Source organism: Antechinus flavipes, chromosome 5 (genome assembly GCF_016432865.1).
Source record: "Antechinus flavipes isolate AdamAnt ecotype Samford, QLD, Australia chromosome 5, AdamAnt_v2, whole genome shotgun sequence".
NCBI classification, from domain to species: Eukaryota; Metazoa; Chordata; class Mammalia; order Dasyuromorphia; family Dasyuridae; genus Antechinus; species Antechinus flavipes.
In genome coordinates this window covers 247299947-247316511 of record NC_067402.1, presented here as the reverse complement: position 1 = coordinate 247316511, position 16565 = coordinate 247299947, and the positions used below count along the sequence as shown (strand labels likewise).

The 16565-nt window shown below is 31.4% G+C and overlaps 1 protein-coding gene across 1 annotated transcript in view; it reads right to left on the bottom strand.

The window, feature by feature from the left end:
* Positions 1-16565, bottom strand: part of PTPRQ (protein tyrosine phosphatase receptor type Q) — a 285135-nt gene that overhangs the window by 157957 nt on the left and 110613 nt on the right. Inside the window, exons 27-32 of the mRNA XM_051962483.1 lie at positions 12522-12682; positions 11750-11895; positions 9933-10101; positions 7386-7676; positions 6860-7135; positions 6318-6469 (exon numbers count right to left, since the gene is read on the bottom strand). Of these exons, the coding sequence (XP_051818443.1) occupies positions 6318-6469; positions 6860-7135; positions 7386-7676; positions 9933-10101; positions 11750-11895; positions 12522-12682 (1195 nt within the window). The remainder of the gene's footprint in view (positions 1-6317; positions 6470-6859; positions 7136-7385; positions 7677-9932; positions 10102-11749; positions 11896-12521; positions 12683-16565) is intronic.

Below are 16565 nucleotides of genomic sequence, written 5' to 3'. Positions count from 1 at the left end.
CTAAAAGAATGATGGAAAAATAATGAATATTAATGCAAAACAAACTATGTCTTCTTTCTTTTAAAATTATTTATGATCTATGATTCCAAAATAGTGAGAGTAGTATATATTAGCTTTCTTTGGAATAAATTATTAAATAAAATAATATTATTATTTTAGTAGTAATAGTAAAATAAAGTAATAAAGTAATTAAAATAGAAAGTGATTCCATTTGTGGACAGGAGAAGGACTAGAATCCCTATATTGCTACTTATGATTCCAGAATGTTTTGTCAGGGATGGTTCTTTTTCTCTGTCAAGGAAATAAACTCTCATCCTGGTAAAATGAGTTGCTCTCCCAATTTGGAGCCAGTTTGCACAGATATAATTGATATCTTGTCATGCAAACCTTTAATAATTTGGAGCACCTTTCTTTAGGCATTTATTTATTCCCAGACTGCCTTCGTGAAATTGAGTAAGTAGAACTGACAGATTATATTAAAACTCTGCAGTTTTAAAAGAGTTATAAAATAGCAGAAGAAGGATAAAGTTATTGCATTAAAAAGATACTATTTCTAAATGGGCCAGGTCCTTTTACAGCAATTTGAGGCAAGAAGAAGAACAACATAGGTTACTATTCCAGGAATGAATAAAAATAAGAAGAAGATAAAGGATAATAATATATAAGAGATTCTGCCCTCCTAAAGAAGACTATCATCAAGGTAGTCTCAAAAGATACTGAAATTTATTACACAGTAGTGTTAAGCAGGTTCTTGAATTGGCCTTTCTCTGCACTACCATATTTCTGATTTCCAAGCATCCTCCCCAACCCATCTTGGATAATTTGATTGTTCAACTTCATGAGGGAAAAGTTTGTCACATAAAATTTTAGTTAGGATCCCATATTTTTACACTCTTCCTCATCTTCCCAATTAAAATATTTATTTCTTTTGGGAATGGAGAGAGAAATGAACTTCACTAACCTACCACAATCATCAGGGAAGAGAAAAATATTGTGACTTTCAAACTGTAACTCCTGTGGCTACACAAATATGAGCAAATTCAAGACACATATAAAGAAAGTAGAAGTAATGGCATATGGGAAATCAAAAGCTACCTTTGATCCTTTTCAAAAGCAGATAACTTTCTTTTTTAAAAAAGTGGCATGTGAGTTGATTTTTAAAGAAAACCAGGGATTCTAACAGACCAGATACTTAGGAAGAAAATTCCAAGCTTCAAAAGCCTAGAAACAGATCTTTATGTCTGACAATCAATAAGGAAATCACTATGGCTGGATTGTAAAGTGTATGGAGGGGAGGAATGTGTTAAGGAAATAATTTTCTCTGCTGTCTCCAAATTCTCTGCTCTGAATACTGATCCCTCTGGCTTCCTCTAAGTCTCAACTAAGATTTCTCATACAGAAAGGATTCCCCAACCCTTTTTAATTCCAGTGTTCTCTTTTTGTTAATTATTTTCTATTTATTCTACATATAACTTATTGGAGTGAGGGGTTTAGCAAAGCATTAATAGTTAAAATATAAAGGAACAAGAGATTCATCAGTAGAGAATAACACAAATCTAAATTCATTCATAAAGAAGTCCAGACTAGGAAAAAGGATGGTTCAATAAAGTAGAAAATCTTGAATTAAGAGCTACAAGGAATTCTAAAGAATATCAAATCCAACTCCTTATTTTATACATAAGGAAACTGAGATTGGGAGAATTTAAATGACTTTTCCAGGGTCACATAATATATGACTTCTCTGAGTCAAGGTCTTCAAGCCCAGCACTCTATCTCATGCTAATCATCAGGAGAATACTGATGGATGGAGGCATTAGAAGTCATGGTTAATACGAAGAATGAAAGAGTAGGAAAAAACTAAATACTGAGAACTGATCCTTTTGACAACCTGCCAGTTAAATGTAGACATATATTTAAAATGTACACAGTAGCTCTACATTTCTTTGTGACCCTGGCTATCTAAAAGATGTAGTAAGCAAAGGAAGGACATGATGCCAACTGATCTTGGATCTAAGAAATTCACTCTTGGCCTCAAGTCTTGGAGAACTGTAAGGCAGAGAAGTAAACTCCTCCCAAAGCCTTCATTTTTTTTTAAGTCTCAGATTCTTTATAGAAATCTCAGAACTTTCTAGCTAACTCCTCATTTTCCATTACTTTTTGGGCTCTAAGCCCACCTTGTTGGGTCTCCCTCTCCTTTCAGTTCCTTTTTCTGCCATTAGTATGTAAACTCGTTAGGGACTGTTTTTTGTTTTGTTTTTGTTTTTGTTTTTGTTTTTGTTTTTGTTTTTTTTTGGGGGGGTGTATCCTCAACTTAGCATAATGCATGAAACACAGCAGATGCTTAATTATTGATGATTGATTTTTGACTGTGTGATTGGAAACTTTTTTACTGTTTATAATTATGGAATCAGAAATGGAAAAGCCTTCAAGGAGCCTTGGACAGCCTCAGCCTTAGTTTTTTCTGTTCTTTGTTGGTTTAATTTCTTTGCTGAGAGAATTTCTGGAGAAAGAGTGGGTAAGATCACTGAGACCAACATGTGGCCCCAGTCGACTTGGATCACATGCCTCTGAGTTTGTTCTTCTCAGTTACAGGTGAAGGGCTTGGAGACTGACCTTGTGAGATTTGAAAGATCAGAAAAGTGATTCTCTGAATGTTATAGCATCCTGGCATCCCAGCATTCAGGTTTAGGCAGCCCAGAATTACATCCCAAAGAGTTAATATTGGAATCTAGCCAATCATAATGGAGTGAAAAACTTATCTTTCAATTGGAGGCATCTGGAAATGAACCTGGCCAAAACAATACCAAATAGCAATTTAGCAAAATTTGGTCTGATAGGGGATAGACACATACCCTTGTCCCAATCAAGTGATGAGGAAGAGGGTTGTAGTTTTAGTCTTACAATGTCTTTGAATTAAGTATCCCTTTGTAAAAAGTTCATTGATTGGATAGCTAGATGGTACAGTGGATGGAATTCTGGGCCTGAAGTCAGGAAAACTCATCTTCCTTAGTTCAAATCTGACTTTAAATACTTGCTGTGTGATTCTGGGCAAGTCATTTAACCCTATTTGCCTTAGCTGCTCATCTGTAAAATGAACTGAGACAGTAATGGCAAACTACTCCAATTATCTTTGCCAAGAAAAACCCAAATGAGGTCATAGAGATTTGGACATTTTGAAATAATTCAAGATTTAAAAAAAAAAAAGAAACAAAAGAAAAGCTAATTGATGTTAAGTAGCTGCAAGGAACTGAGGTACTAATCACACCCATTTAAGGTAGGGAATAACACAAAGGTGCACTGAAGTCAGCTCTAAATAACTTCCCAGCAGGTTGCTAAATTTTACCATGAATAAATCAGGACTTGAGTTTTTACTATTGCTTTTCATTGTCTAGGATTAATAAAGTAATGGAGAAACAATACATATTAAACTTAAAAGTGTGTCCTGCATATCTTTTTCCCCTGAAAATCTGGTTTATAAACATTTCCCAACAAGCCCCCAGGGGAACACAATTATTAAGTATTTTTACCAAATTTTAGAAAAGGTGTTTACAAATCTTTCAGAGAATGGTTAGAATCCTGAGGAGAGATGTAGCAAACCTTGCTCTGATAGAGTGAGGCTCACCCTCTGTGTAGAACAGCCATTGGAAACTTCTTATTTAAGATAAGTGCTTTTAAAATTGCCCTATCTCGAGCTCAGTTTTCTTCTATTATGTACATATATTCAGCTACTCTTCTTGACTTTAGCTCTTTGGGGTTCATTGATGCTTCCTCTTCTAATATATTATCTCCAGCCCCTTCATTTTACACATAAAATAGTCTTTCATTTTTGTAGTTTTCTTCATCTCTAAAATGGGAATGATAGAATTTGCACTAGGGTTTTTGTCAGGAAAATATTCTGTAAACCTACTAAGATATTCCCAAATGAGTCCATGTTTATTCATTCATTGAATAAACATGGACTCATTTGGGAAGTTGAATTTCTCTTCTAGAATCTTTGTAATAATAACTAATATTTAAATACATTTTAAGCTTTGGGAAGTACTTTACAGATATTCCTACAGCCAAGGCTTTTAGGTACTATTGTTATCCTCACTTTACCACTGAAGAAATGGGGGCAGAGATTAAATAATTCAACTAGCATCACACAACTAACCAGTGACTGGGATCAGATTTTAACTCAAGTTTTTCTGCTTCCAGGTCCGGCCCTTATCCACTGTACCCTAGTGGCAACAGATTTCAGTGTCTAAGTTTGTTTTTTTTTTTTTTTAATCTTTTTAGCAGTATCTGAATGCTTATACTCCTTATTAGCACTGAAAGGACAAGATTCCATGAAAGGATGTTTTTTCCTGACACTGTGTATAATGAAATGATTTCATTACCTTCTCCTAGAAGTCTTCTTATTTATCTGCAATGTTTTTACACATTTTGCAAAATAAATCTTCTATTTATATTTATAGCAAGAATGTCAATATGAATATTGTTAAGTGGCTCCAACAATAGATTAACTCAAGGGTCTTAAGACAATAGCTAAATATTAAGATTATCTACAATTCAATTTTCTTTATAAACCCATTATATTTTTGGATATTTTTAAAAATTCTATGATTCTTAAAACACAGAAAAAGAAATTTCTTTCTAAAAAATTATAATATTCAAACATTATCCTATCTTACCTCAAAAAATTCAGCATCTAGTATTTGACCTTTTGGTGATAAATCCCTTAGTATTTAGTTGAGCTGGTGTTCAGACCACAAATAAAACATCACCAAGTCCATATTTCAAGTAGTACCTTACATATTTTGAGCAAAATTAATAAGCATTTAGTCCAATAAAAGATTTTACAGATGAGGAAACTGAGTATCCACTGAGTAGTGAAAAAATATTTTAACAGATGACTTCCTAAAGTCATTTGAAATTGATTAAATTTCAAATCTAGTACTTCCTACTTTAATGATTTGAAACTCCAATTTTGTGATGTAGCCTTCCAAGAACTCAGAGGTACTTCCATTCCCTGGATAAAGAATTGAAGCATATGGGAATTCCATCTATATGAAGTACTATCTAGCAATATGACTCCCTAAAAACCTAATTCTCTCTTTTCCTAGTATTCCCACTGTAGCTTAGAGAGAAAAAAAAATCCTACTAAAAGCAGACACATATAAAAGACACGGAAGAAAATTAGGATTAGATAGGGGGGAAATAGAAAGCCAAAGGCTTAGTGTCATTAATCTAATTTCACACTTCTGGGAAACAGATTCCGCATTTATTGAGTAATGTAATTCAAATTCCACCAGCCTATTAGATTCTATAATAATAACTTGATGTCAAGAAAGAGAGTCCCTGCTCCTGATAGACTTTTAACCATTGCTTCTCATCATTTCTATTCATTTTGCAAGCTAATAATGTTATTAAAATGATTTGTCATCAGTAATAAATCGTAATGCCCTACAGAAATGAATAAAATGTTTGGAACAGATTGTTCTCACTATTTTTGATGTAATTAAACATAAACATGGCAGTGTTTTATTTTTCTTACAAAAATATAAGAATATTTCTTAAAGGAAGATTACTAAGAATAGCACATTTTTCCATAATTAAAAACAATAATGATTCTAATATATTCAGAACTCTGTCTGACAATAATATATGCATATTTTCCTAATGATTCTTAATTACAAAAAATCTTTTTTAGAATTTTAATTGGATGAAAGCTGAAATAAAGAGAATACTTTTAAAAACTGTTAATACCAATTAGAATGCTTTGCAGTACTTTACAAATAAAATGTACAGTCTTTACCATCATTTTTAAAATAAGAAAATATAGATCCACATACAATTCTCAATTTAAAAAAATAATTACCTGAAGATGACATTCCATTTTAAAGCAGTATGCAAAAATGCATTTGTTAGGTATTTCCCAAAATTAAGTCAATGGAATATTAACAAAAAGGTAAGACAAACCTCACCATGAGCTTAGGTCATACCCTTCTATATTATGCTCCACACAATACTGAGCTAGCAATATCAAACAGAATGATAAACACTTTCTTAAGCTCTACTTATTCCTTCCTCTCAATTTCAGATAACAAAACCCTTTTTAAAGGGGGAAGGGATAAAAAAATGGATTTTAGTGAAATTAAAGGAATAAAAGGGTTTTTTCTTTCTTTAAATTTTAAGATTTTTCAAATGTGCCCATTTACTGTGTACAGAATACTGTGGTAGGCACTGGAGGAGAAGGGAATAGTACAGAGTTTATTAGCTATTACACAGTGCTGCCTTAATGAAACTTATATAGCATTTCAGTACAATAAACCTACCTGATAAAATACAGTATCTGTTCCATTTTCATGAATTTTAATATTATAAACTTTAACAACACCACTTGGAAGAGGACTTGGGTTCCATGTTAACCATACTGAGTCAGAAGTATAATTGATTATAGTCAAATTCTGCGGTGGTGCTAGTGGTGCTGTAGATTAACACATTACATAGTTTATACTTAGAGAAATTAACAACATGAAAATAACACTCCAGATTTATTTATCTGAAGCATTCATCCATAATGATTTATAGTACAAATATGTTTTAGTTTTAGAAAATAATAGGAAAAAACAAACAAACAAACAAAAAAAAAAAACAAATACCACAATAGCTCATGTCTTTGCAATGCAAACCAGGAGTTTCCAAAGTAGATTAAAACACACTCTGGTTCCATTATTAGAGGAGATGAGAAAAGCTGCTCAATAGTTGTGAACCTGTTGCAAGAAGACTGTTAAATATGCTTAATTTTCTTTGTTGTTCCTGTCTTCAGAATAAAAGCTCCTGAAAGCAGCAAAATGGCATTCTGATGATCTCTTACCTGCTTCATCTGTGTAAAAAAAGAGTGTAGAAGAAGGACCAAGTCCTTTTCTAGTTCTTGCAGCAGCAAAAAAACTATAGAGTGTAAATGGTGAGAGCTCGTCCAGTATGATAGAGTTGTCAGAAGTAGTAAAAGAATAGCTTTCATTTACACCATCTAAAGTTAAATCATAACTTATTATAGCACCATTTGGCTGTACTGGGGGATCCCAGGATAAAAAAACTGAGGTAGAAGAAAGGTTTTTAAAAGTGTTGATTACTGGTGAAGAATCTGGAACTATAAAAGAAAAAAAATACAAAACAAAATGAAGTTGAATTATCAGTATTCAATAAGTTTTAGTAACAAATGGAAAGACTTTATTATTAGTTAACAATTTTCCAGTAAAGGCTAAAGGAAAATTGTAAGTTGCAATTATAAAAGAAAACTAAAAAATTACAAAATAAAAGTATTGTTCTACCAGAAAAATTATATAAAAAGATTTTTAAAAGTAGAGACTTGATTTAAAAAATAATTATCCTAAGCCTACCATCTTCTTCAGTTTTGAGATGTAGTTGGGCTGTATACAAATCAGAGAATCCCTTTTCTGTTGCTGGAGTGATTTTTAATATATAATCAGTGTATTTTTTCAAATTGTCAAAAACCAGGCTTCTCTCGTAAGTTTTCAGAGGTGGTCTTGTTCTATGTGCGTTTTCTTGTAAGCTCAATGAAACATAGTAGAAGACTAAACCATTTGGCTGAGATGGTGGGAACCAGCTGACATTTATTGCAGTTGAAGAAAGAGTTTCATAAGTCAGGTTTTCAACGAGCCCTTCTGGTACTACGATATATAATAAGCAAAATATAAGTTATGAGCTATTGCAATTAAAATATAAGTGAATATACATAGCATGAATATTTTTATAGATAACGTGTCATACTTTTTACATATGTGATTAATTTTTTATAACTTTTATTATGGAAAATGCAATTGCTGTACTATCTTATTGTCTGTTTACTTAACACAAATAGGTCAAGGTCCCTTGAATGTAAGAAGTCACTTTTTTCTTGTAAGAATTTATTTTCATATGATTGTTCTTGCTAACTCATTATCAATTGAACAAATATTTAAAGTAATAATAATAACATTTATTAGTGGTTTAAAAACGTTGATTCTTAACTCCTTTTGGACATGTTTGCCCTAGTTTGCCACCATTACAACAGAAATGGAAGGGGATACATAGAATTAAGAATATTTTGCATTTTTCCTTAGTTTTACACATCATAATAATGAAATAGACTCGTTGACTACCTATTAACCACAAACTACTTCATACATAGCAAAATTGGTATCAGGACAGTAGACAACAGTCTGATACCTGCTTGTTGCCTGCCTGTCTGACCAAAACTTGGTAATTTTGAGCATACTTTCATTTTTTTGCCCCTCTAATAATATGTAACAAATATCTTTATATTTAAAATAATCTATGTGTGTGTTTCTATATTTCTATGAAAAAGAAAGAAAATGGCAAATTTTTAAAAATAACTTATTCTACTACTTGAGATGCTATTTTAGAGGCCTTAAAAGACAGATCTTTGTAGTCAGCAGATTTACTCTTCCTAGAAATACTAGCTCCATCTAGATAAATGGTACTTTTTTTTTCAGTGAAGCACTGGAGTTGCTATGGATATGAGAGGTGTTGGTAGCATTTTTAACTTGGACTTCTGGGATAGGTACTTCTTGAGAGTCTCATCTCCATGGCAACTTAAGTGATACAAGAGGTAGAGGGGGAACAGGAAGTTACTATGATACAAACCACAAAAATGGAAGTAAATTCTCTAATATGTATTCACATAGTAAATTAATTTGCAATGATTGAACCATTTCTAGTAATTAATGAGGCCATTCTGTTCCTATATGAATAGATGGAAAATTAACATGGAAACATTCAGGAATAATATAGCTGAAGTATGGAAATCACAAAGGAGTTGTCGTTGCTTTTGTGGGTTAATCACAGGACTGGACTAAAAAGTCCAGGTATTTATTTTAAGCCTAAAATACTTACTTTCATTTCAACAGACCAATTACAAACTCAACAGGACTTCAAAAATCTAAAACATCCATTTAAAGCTATTTCTTCCTCCTCTACCCCTTCAAAAAAGTCAGACATATAAAACTTCTAATCATATTTTATTCTTTGAGAAGTTTATGTTAATTCATTTGAGAGCCACCAAAAATTAAGAAAGCCCCTACCATCTGGGTTTCGGTTCACAATATGCACCACTGGGCTGAAAAGTAAATACTGTTAAGATTGATTCATACATTTGACTTAGAGCAATAATATTTTATAATAATAAAAACAAATATAATAATAATAGCACTGGGAGTAAGGAAGATGAAAAAGCAAATAATTGTGAATATGGCACTGTAATCTCAAGATGAATCCTAAAAAAAAAATTTTAAATGGAATGTTACAAAGAACAAAATTATCATCACACAACACTGTAAGAGCAAGACATAAGTGGCTATGAACAGGAAAAAATGTAGGATCTTATAAACATCAATTAAAAGAGAATTTTAAAAAAGTTAACATCAACTATGTTGAAAGAAATCCTTCATGAATTTCCAAACACTGAAAAGGTCAACATCATGTTAATCATTAATATATAATAAGAATTATCATTATGTATACCTCAATTTAATTATATATTTTGTGAATAATAAAGATATTAATCTATAATAACAAGATATTTTTATATCTAAAATACATTTTCTCAAATAATTTTGAGGGAAATTATGTCATTAATTTAACCATCATGTACAGAGTACTAGTATTTTTGAAAATCAGTAAATATTCTGATTTTGAAAAACATTTCAAGAAGCTGAAAAATCAACAGAATAATACTTTCACAGCAAACACTATAATGTATTTTAAAGTGATATTTTAATTAGTGATTTATAAACTCACTTGTTACCTAAATATTCAAAAAAAACATGATAACTACTAGAGATAGTTTGCAAAAGCTATTGAAATCAACTTAAATCTCTGAAGTTCAATACATTTCTTAAATTAAATGTATATCTCAGTTTACATACTGTCTTGATCTGTGTATACTTGAATTGCGTCACTGGTTTTGTTTCCATTTCCTATTGAAGTACTTGCTGTCACCCAAAATACATAGTAGCTGAATATTGCCAAATTTTCTATTACTGCAGATATTGTCATATTGTCAGAGAAACTGACTATGTCATGCAGAGTAAAATTCTGAAATATAAACACAAATGTTTGTGGTTATTTAGGCTGACTTCTTGATTACATGTATACTTTTATAAATACTTTTGAATGTATACTTTTGAAAATAATAGTGTATGCTACAAAATGTTCTTGTAGCTTAAAATTTACTATGGGTCAACATTTTTTCAGTCCTGGGAATTCATAAACTTTGGGACACGAAAATCAATTATTTTGTACAATTCTTTATCAATTAGTCTATAAATATTTCGATGGAATAACATTGGATCATATTTATATTGCTAAGGTTAACAAAGCATTTAACATATATTATCTCATTTGATCCTCACAATAACCCTGGGAAATGTCATTATTAGCCTCTTGTTTTTCACATAAATGGATATGGCTCCTTTAATTTGAATAATAAATGTTAGAGGCAGAATTTGCAATTGTCTTATTCTGTGGTAATGTACACAATTAATCTTTCATAATATCATAGTTACTTATTTTTCTAGAATTATTTCACATTATTTCCTCTTTCTATACTCTGTATTTCAACCAAACTAACTTGATGAGATCCTTGAACTTAATCCACGTCCCATTTCCCTATTCTTGCCCAGGTTACCTCCTTGCCTGGAAAGCACTTACTCTCAACTCTACTATTAGCCACTTGTGTGCCAAGTCTCTTTACTTCTGTCAGCCTCAGTTTCCCCATCTATCAAATGAGAATGCTAGGCCACAAGTTTCATGAATGATTGTTAATGAAGCACACAGACAATGAAGATCAGAGCTCTGAAGAAGATGGTATATCAGAATGAGATTTTAAATGGCCTAACAAGGCTATAAAACCTTAATAAGGATATTGTACTCTTTTAGTTGTCATTGTTTTTATCAATCTTTGCCAATTGTCCACTATTCAACCTATATATCACTTCTGTACCATTATTCCAAATTCTTTGAATAAATATGCATATATTTATATTATTCTTAAGACTAATTCTAGAAGGAGGAAATGGAAAAAAATGATCCTTGAGAAATATAAAACTATCTGTATTCCCTGGTATCTTTTAATGTGACCCACCTTGTGCAATTCTGTGGTGAGCATATACTTCAAAGCATTCTTAAAAGTAGTTAATAAAAATTAAATGTGTCAAAATTGGATAAATAGCAAGTGGCAATTTTTTTTTTTGCAAAAATGAAGGTGATCTGTGTAGCTCCTAAAGGCATATTTAGGCTATTTATACAGGCACTTCACAGATGTTAAGTGCTTATTTTTATTCATTTAAATTGAGGGCTGAAGACATTGGTTATGGACAACAAGAAACTACAGATAATCTAAGAAGCATTCAGTAAGGCAAAAAATAGCTATCATAAAAATATTTTATTAATAAATATTATTAATTTATTTTAAACCATAAGTATAGTATTTTAGAAACTAATATTTTGTCAAATATACTAAAGTGACAAATTGCTTCTATTTAAATGATAATCCATACCAAATATAAGGAAATATGTGTCTAAATATCACATTTAATTTTTGGTAGGAATAGATTTCCCCCCAAAAAAATAGAATTTTAATTATAAGTATAAGCCCAAACAACTTTCTTAACTAACAATCATTAGTTCTATCACTGATAGAAAGTAAAGGAATGGGGATAAAATTAAGAAAAAAAAGTCTTACCTGCATAAAAGTACCTGAATTATTTTGATAATAAACAGAGTAATACTGTATAATCCCATTGGGCTTTGAAGGAGGATTCCAAAAAAGAATTATTGATGAGGAAGTGAGGTTTGCATAATGGACATCTTTTGGTGGATCACTGGGTGCTGAAGAAACACAAACAATATTTATCTCCCCAAACATTGGTAATTAGATTATAGATGGCTAGAATTTCAATGTTGTTGTTTTTAATCTTTGTTTATGTTAAAAATGATATTCGTTCTGCATTTTTATCAAGTTGCTAAAGGAATGAAATAAGCCTGATAAAGCTATTTTTTTTCACTTTTGGAGAGAAGAAGTCAGCAGAACTGAAGAACTGAGAGTGGGACACCATAGTAATACATCAAAAAATTTAGTCTAAGCAAGATCATGCCTCTCAATAATATAACTGGGGTTTCCTACTACAAGTAACAGAAGAAACTCATCAAACACTGTTCCCGCTAATAGCCATTGCCTAGAATCCAGAGGGCAACATTGCAGTAAGATTAGTGCCCATTGTCATGTGAAGACCTAATTAAGAAAAGAATTATGGGGTTATACAATATATAAATAAAGGACAGAGGAAAATATACAATAGATCTGAATAAAATTTAATGTTATGTTGTGTGTATTAGATCTTGGGCTTTAGTGTCACTTAAAATAAAATAAAAAATTAGTTGAAATTTGACATATTATCCTTTTTCTTTCTCTACCGAATTACATTTTTCATTAGGTTATTTTCATAAGAACTTACCTCCCTCTGGCGTCCTAAAGCTAATGAGGTTACTTTTAATTTTTCCATCACCAAATCTTGTGCTTGCTGTGACATAAGCATTGTATTTAATATTATTTTCCAAATCTGCATATTCCAGTGATGTTTCAGTTACATTAATAGTTTTTAGGGATGATTTATCCCTAAAGAGAAAGATGCATGCATATGTAATTACACATCTGCTTAAAGTACAATAAATAAATAAAAATCACATACAAAATTTTCTGAGTTTAACAATCGAAAGTTACCAAATTGCACAATAAGAATTTCAATAATTTAGTATAAATGGGGTGAAATTTAAAAAGAATTGGCAAAAAGTCATGAGTTACAAAATATTTTTTAAATAATAGCTTTTCATTTTCAAAATATATTCAAAGATAGTTTTTAACATTCATCCTTGGAAAACCTTGTGTTCTAAATTTTTGTCTCTCCCTTCCCTGAACCCATCCCCTAGACAACAAGTAATCCAATGTGTTAAATATGTACAATTTTTTTCCATACATATTTTCACATTTATCATGCTAAACAAGAAAAATCAGATCAAAAAATGAGAAAGAAAAACAAAAATAAAAAGCAAGCAAACAACAAAAAATGGTGATAAACTATGTAGTGATTTATATTCAGTCCCTATAGTCCTCTTTCTGGATGCAGATGGCTCTCTCTATCAAAAATTTACTGGAATTGGCCTGAATCTCTTCCTTGTTAAAAAGAGCCAAGTCCATCAGAATTAATCATTACATAATCTTGTTGTTGCTATGTTATCCTGGTTCTAGTCACTGCACTTACCATCAGTTCATATAAATCTCACCAGGCCTTTCCAAAATCATCTTGCTAATCATTTCTTATAGAACAATAATATTCCATAACATTCATATATAATAATGTATTCAGCCATTCTCCAACTGATGGGCATGCACTCAGTCTCCAGTTCCTTGCCACTAGAAAGAGTTGCTACAAACATTTTTGTACATGTGGGTCCTTTTCCTTTTTTTATGATCTTTGGGATACTGTCCAGTAGAAATACTGCTGGATCAAAAGTTTGATCACACAGTTTGATAATCCTTTGGACATAGCTCCAAATTGATCTGCAGAATGGTTGTATTAGTTCACAACTCCACCAACAATGTATTAGTGTCCCAGTTTTCCCACATCCCCTCCAACATTTATCACTATATTTTCCTGTCATCTCAGCTAATCTGAGAGGTGTATAGTGGTACCTTAGAGTTGTATTGATTTGCATTTCTCTAATCAATAGTGATTTAGAGCATTTTTTCATATGACAAGAAATGGTTTAAATTTATTCATCTGAAAATTGTTTTCTTCATATCCTTTGACTATTTATGAATTGGAGAATAGCTTGTATTCTTTTATATTTGTGTAAATTCTCTATATATTTTAGAAATGAGGCCTGTATCAGAACCCTTGGTTATAAAGATTTTTCCCAAATTTCTGCTTCCCTTCTAATCTCGCCTGCATTGTTTTTTGCAGCAATTTTTGTCAAATAGTGAGTTCTTCCCCAAATAGTGAAGCTGGGATCTTTGGGTTTAATCAAACACTTGACTACTAAATCATTGACTATTTTTCTTGTGAACCTAACTTATTCCCCTCATCAACTACCCTATTTCTTAGACTGTACCAAAAGATTTTGAAGACCACTGCTTTATAACATATTTTAGATTTTAGTACAGCTTTTTTTCTAAAAAAAAACATTTTTAAAGTAATTTAAGTTGATTACTTTCAAGTACAACATTAAAGATAAGGAAAATCAAGTACAAATCTTGCTTATTTCTTTCAACCTGTTTGCTTAACCACAAAATAAGGCATTGGATTTTATAGATGCTATTTTTTAACCCATTTCAATTAAACCGAAGAAAGAAATAAAGCTAGATAGACTTGATAGGAAATAGGCTTCAAAGAGATCTTTTAAATATTGGTTTTGTACCCCCACGTTCCTAGCATGTGCATTGTATATAGCAGATATATAATAAATGTTTGATTGATTGAATAAATTTCCTTTGGAAAATTCTGTACTCGTTTTGATGATTTCTATCCTTCCCTGAAATAAAGGCCCATCTTTTAACATCAATGTTATTCTGACAATACTGTGTGACTGTGAATCATGGAATCTGAAGAGATTAGGTTTTGGAAGGAAAGGTACATGATGAGTGTGAGTGGCCTGAAATACATTACCAGTGAAGAATTGTGCAGCACTGTGTAATATAGCATCAGGGAGATGCAGGACCAAGAAAGGAGGTAAATCAATCATGAAACAAAAATGAAGGATAATGCAACTGATAATGTATCCTATTGATATACACACAAGGGCAAGAGATCTAAAGAACATTCCCACCCTTTGACACATTGGGTGAAACCAATAAGGAAGATTTATGTAAAGGTATGGGCAAGAGTTACACAGGATGGCAAGGCTTGAATGGATTGTGAACTGCACAACTGGATTTCTGAAGTGGAAAAAATTTTGATTTTAAAAGCCTCAGAGTTTGAATGCCAACCCTGTCCTTATTGAGTGTTAACTTGGAGCAAATAATTTAACAAATTGGGAGGGTTCAATTTTCTTATTTAGAGAATACACAGACTGAATTAAATGATCTTTTAGTTTTTTTCCAGTCAGGGTGCATTGTAGCTATCTCAAGCACTGATTGTTACATTTTCTGTGTGAATATTTACATTTCAGAAATTGTCAAACACTACAAATCAAGCTTGATTTATCATTTTGTTGATTGTCTAGATTTATGAAATGATGGAGAAAATGTTAATTATGGAGAGTACTATTAAAAATGTGTTATATGAATATATATATGAGAGTCAGTTATTAAACATTTATTAGTATACCCTTGCTTCTAGCTTTAAAATCATCTACACTGAATTCATTTGATAATGTTAAGCAGATATTGTATCTAAGACACTGTATTCAGGACTGGGGATAAAGAGACATGAACCAAAAAACATATAACTCCAAGTAGTTTACATTTTATTGGGACAAGCATTGCTTATGCCTTATGGAATTATATCTCTTATTCTAGATATTATAGAGACTTTATTTCTACAGTTTTAAAACATGAGTAAATTAAAGTCTGTATTTTGTATGGAGCCTTTATTTGGTGATTTTCAAAATGAACTTTTGTTTTCAATGATTTTAAGGACATTAACAGGGATTACTAAAAGAATAGATTTCAATTATTTTTCAGTCTCTCATTCATTTAACAAATATTTGTTGAGATATTACTATTTGCAAAACACTGTAGTAAGCATTACAGGGGATGCCAAGAGGAGTAGGGCATATTCCTGCCCTAACGGGGCTTATAGGCCAGCAGAAAGGCCTTCATAATCCCAGGCTTTGTTTTATTCCCACAGAAGCAGTCAAGCCTCTTTAAAATTTAGATTTTAATTGAAAAATAGTTGAAAAGTTCGTTATAATGAAAAATTAGCGAATCAGTGCATAAGATTGTAGACAGACTGGATCAGCCAAATGAGACCCAATTGTCAATAGCTTCACTGGGCATAACTTTATTAGATGTAGTGGTGACAGCTTTATTTACTATCACTTTTGCCATACTATGGGATCTTTAAATAATTTTTATGCTGTATTTATCACTCTCAAAGCAAAATAATCTGATCTTGTAACTCTAACCCAATTCTATACTAATTTCATTTGTCACAGGTCATCAAAATACTATGAATAGATAATCGAATTCAACTCCAGATAAAGTATGATAATGCCACAAAATAAACTACTTATGGTATATTCACATTGAAAATCTCACATTAAAATATTTTAAATATAGATAAAAATTGTTGTTATTGCTGCTGTTGATACTTTAACTATTACAGGAAAACATCAATATAAATTACCTTGTTGGGTTTTTAGTTTAATTAGTAGTTACATCCACTTCCTTATATAATGTATCATATAATAAGTTGGCATAATATAAATGTGGTGGTTCTAGTATTGTAAATTAGGAGAAATCATCTTCAAAGAAATGTAAGCAGATCTGTTTCATTTACATT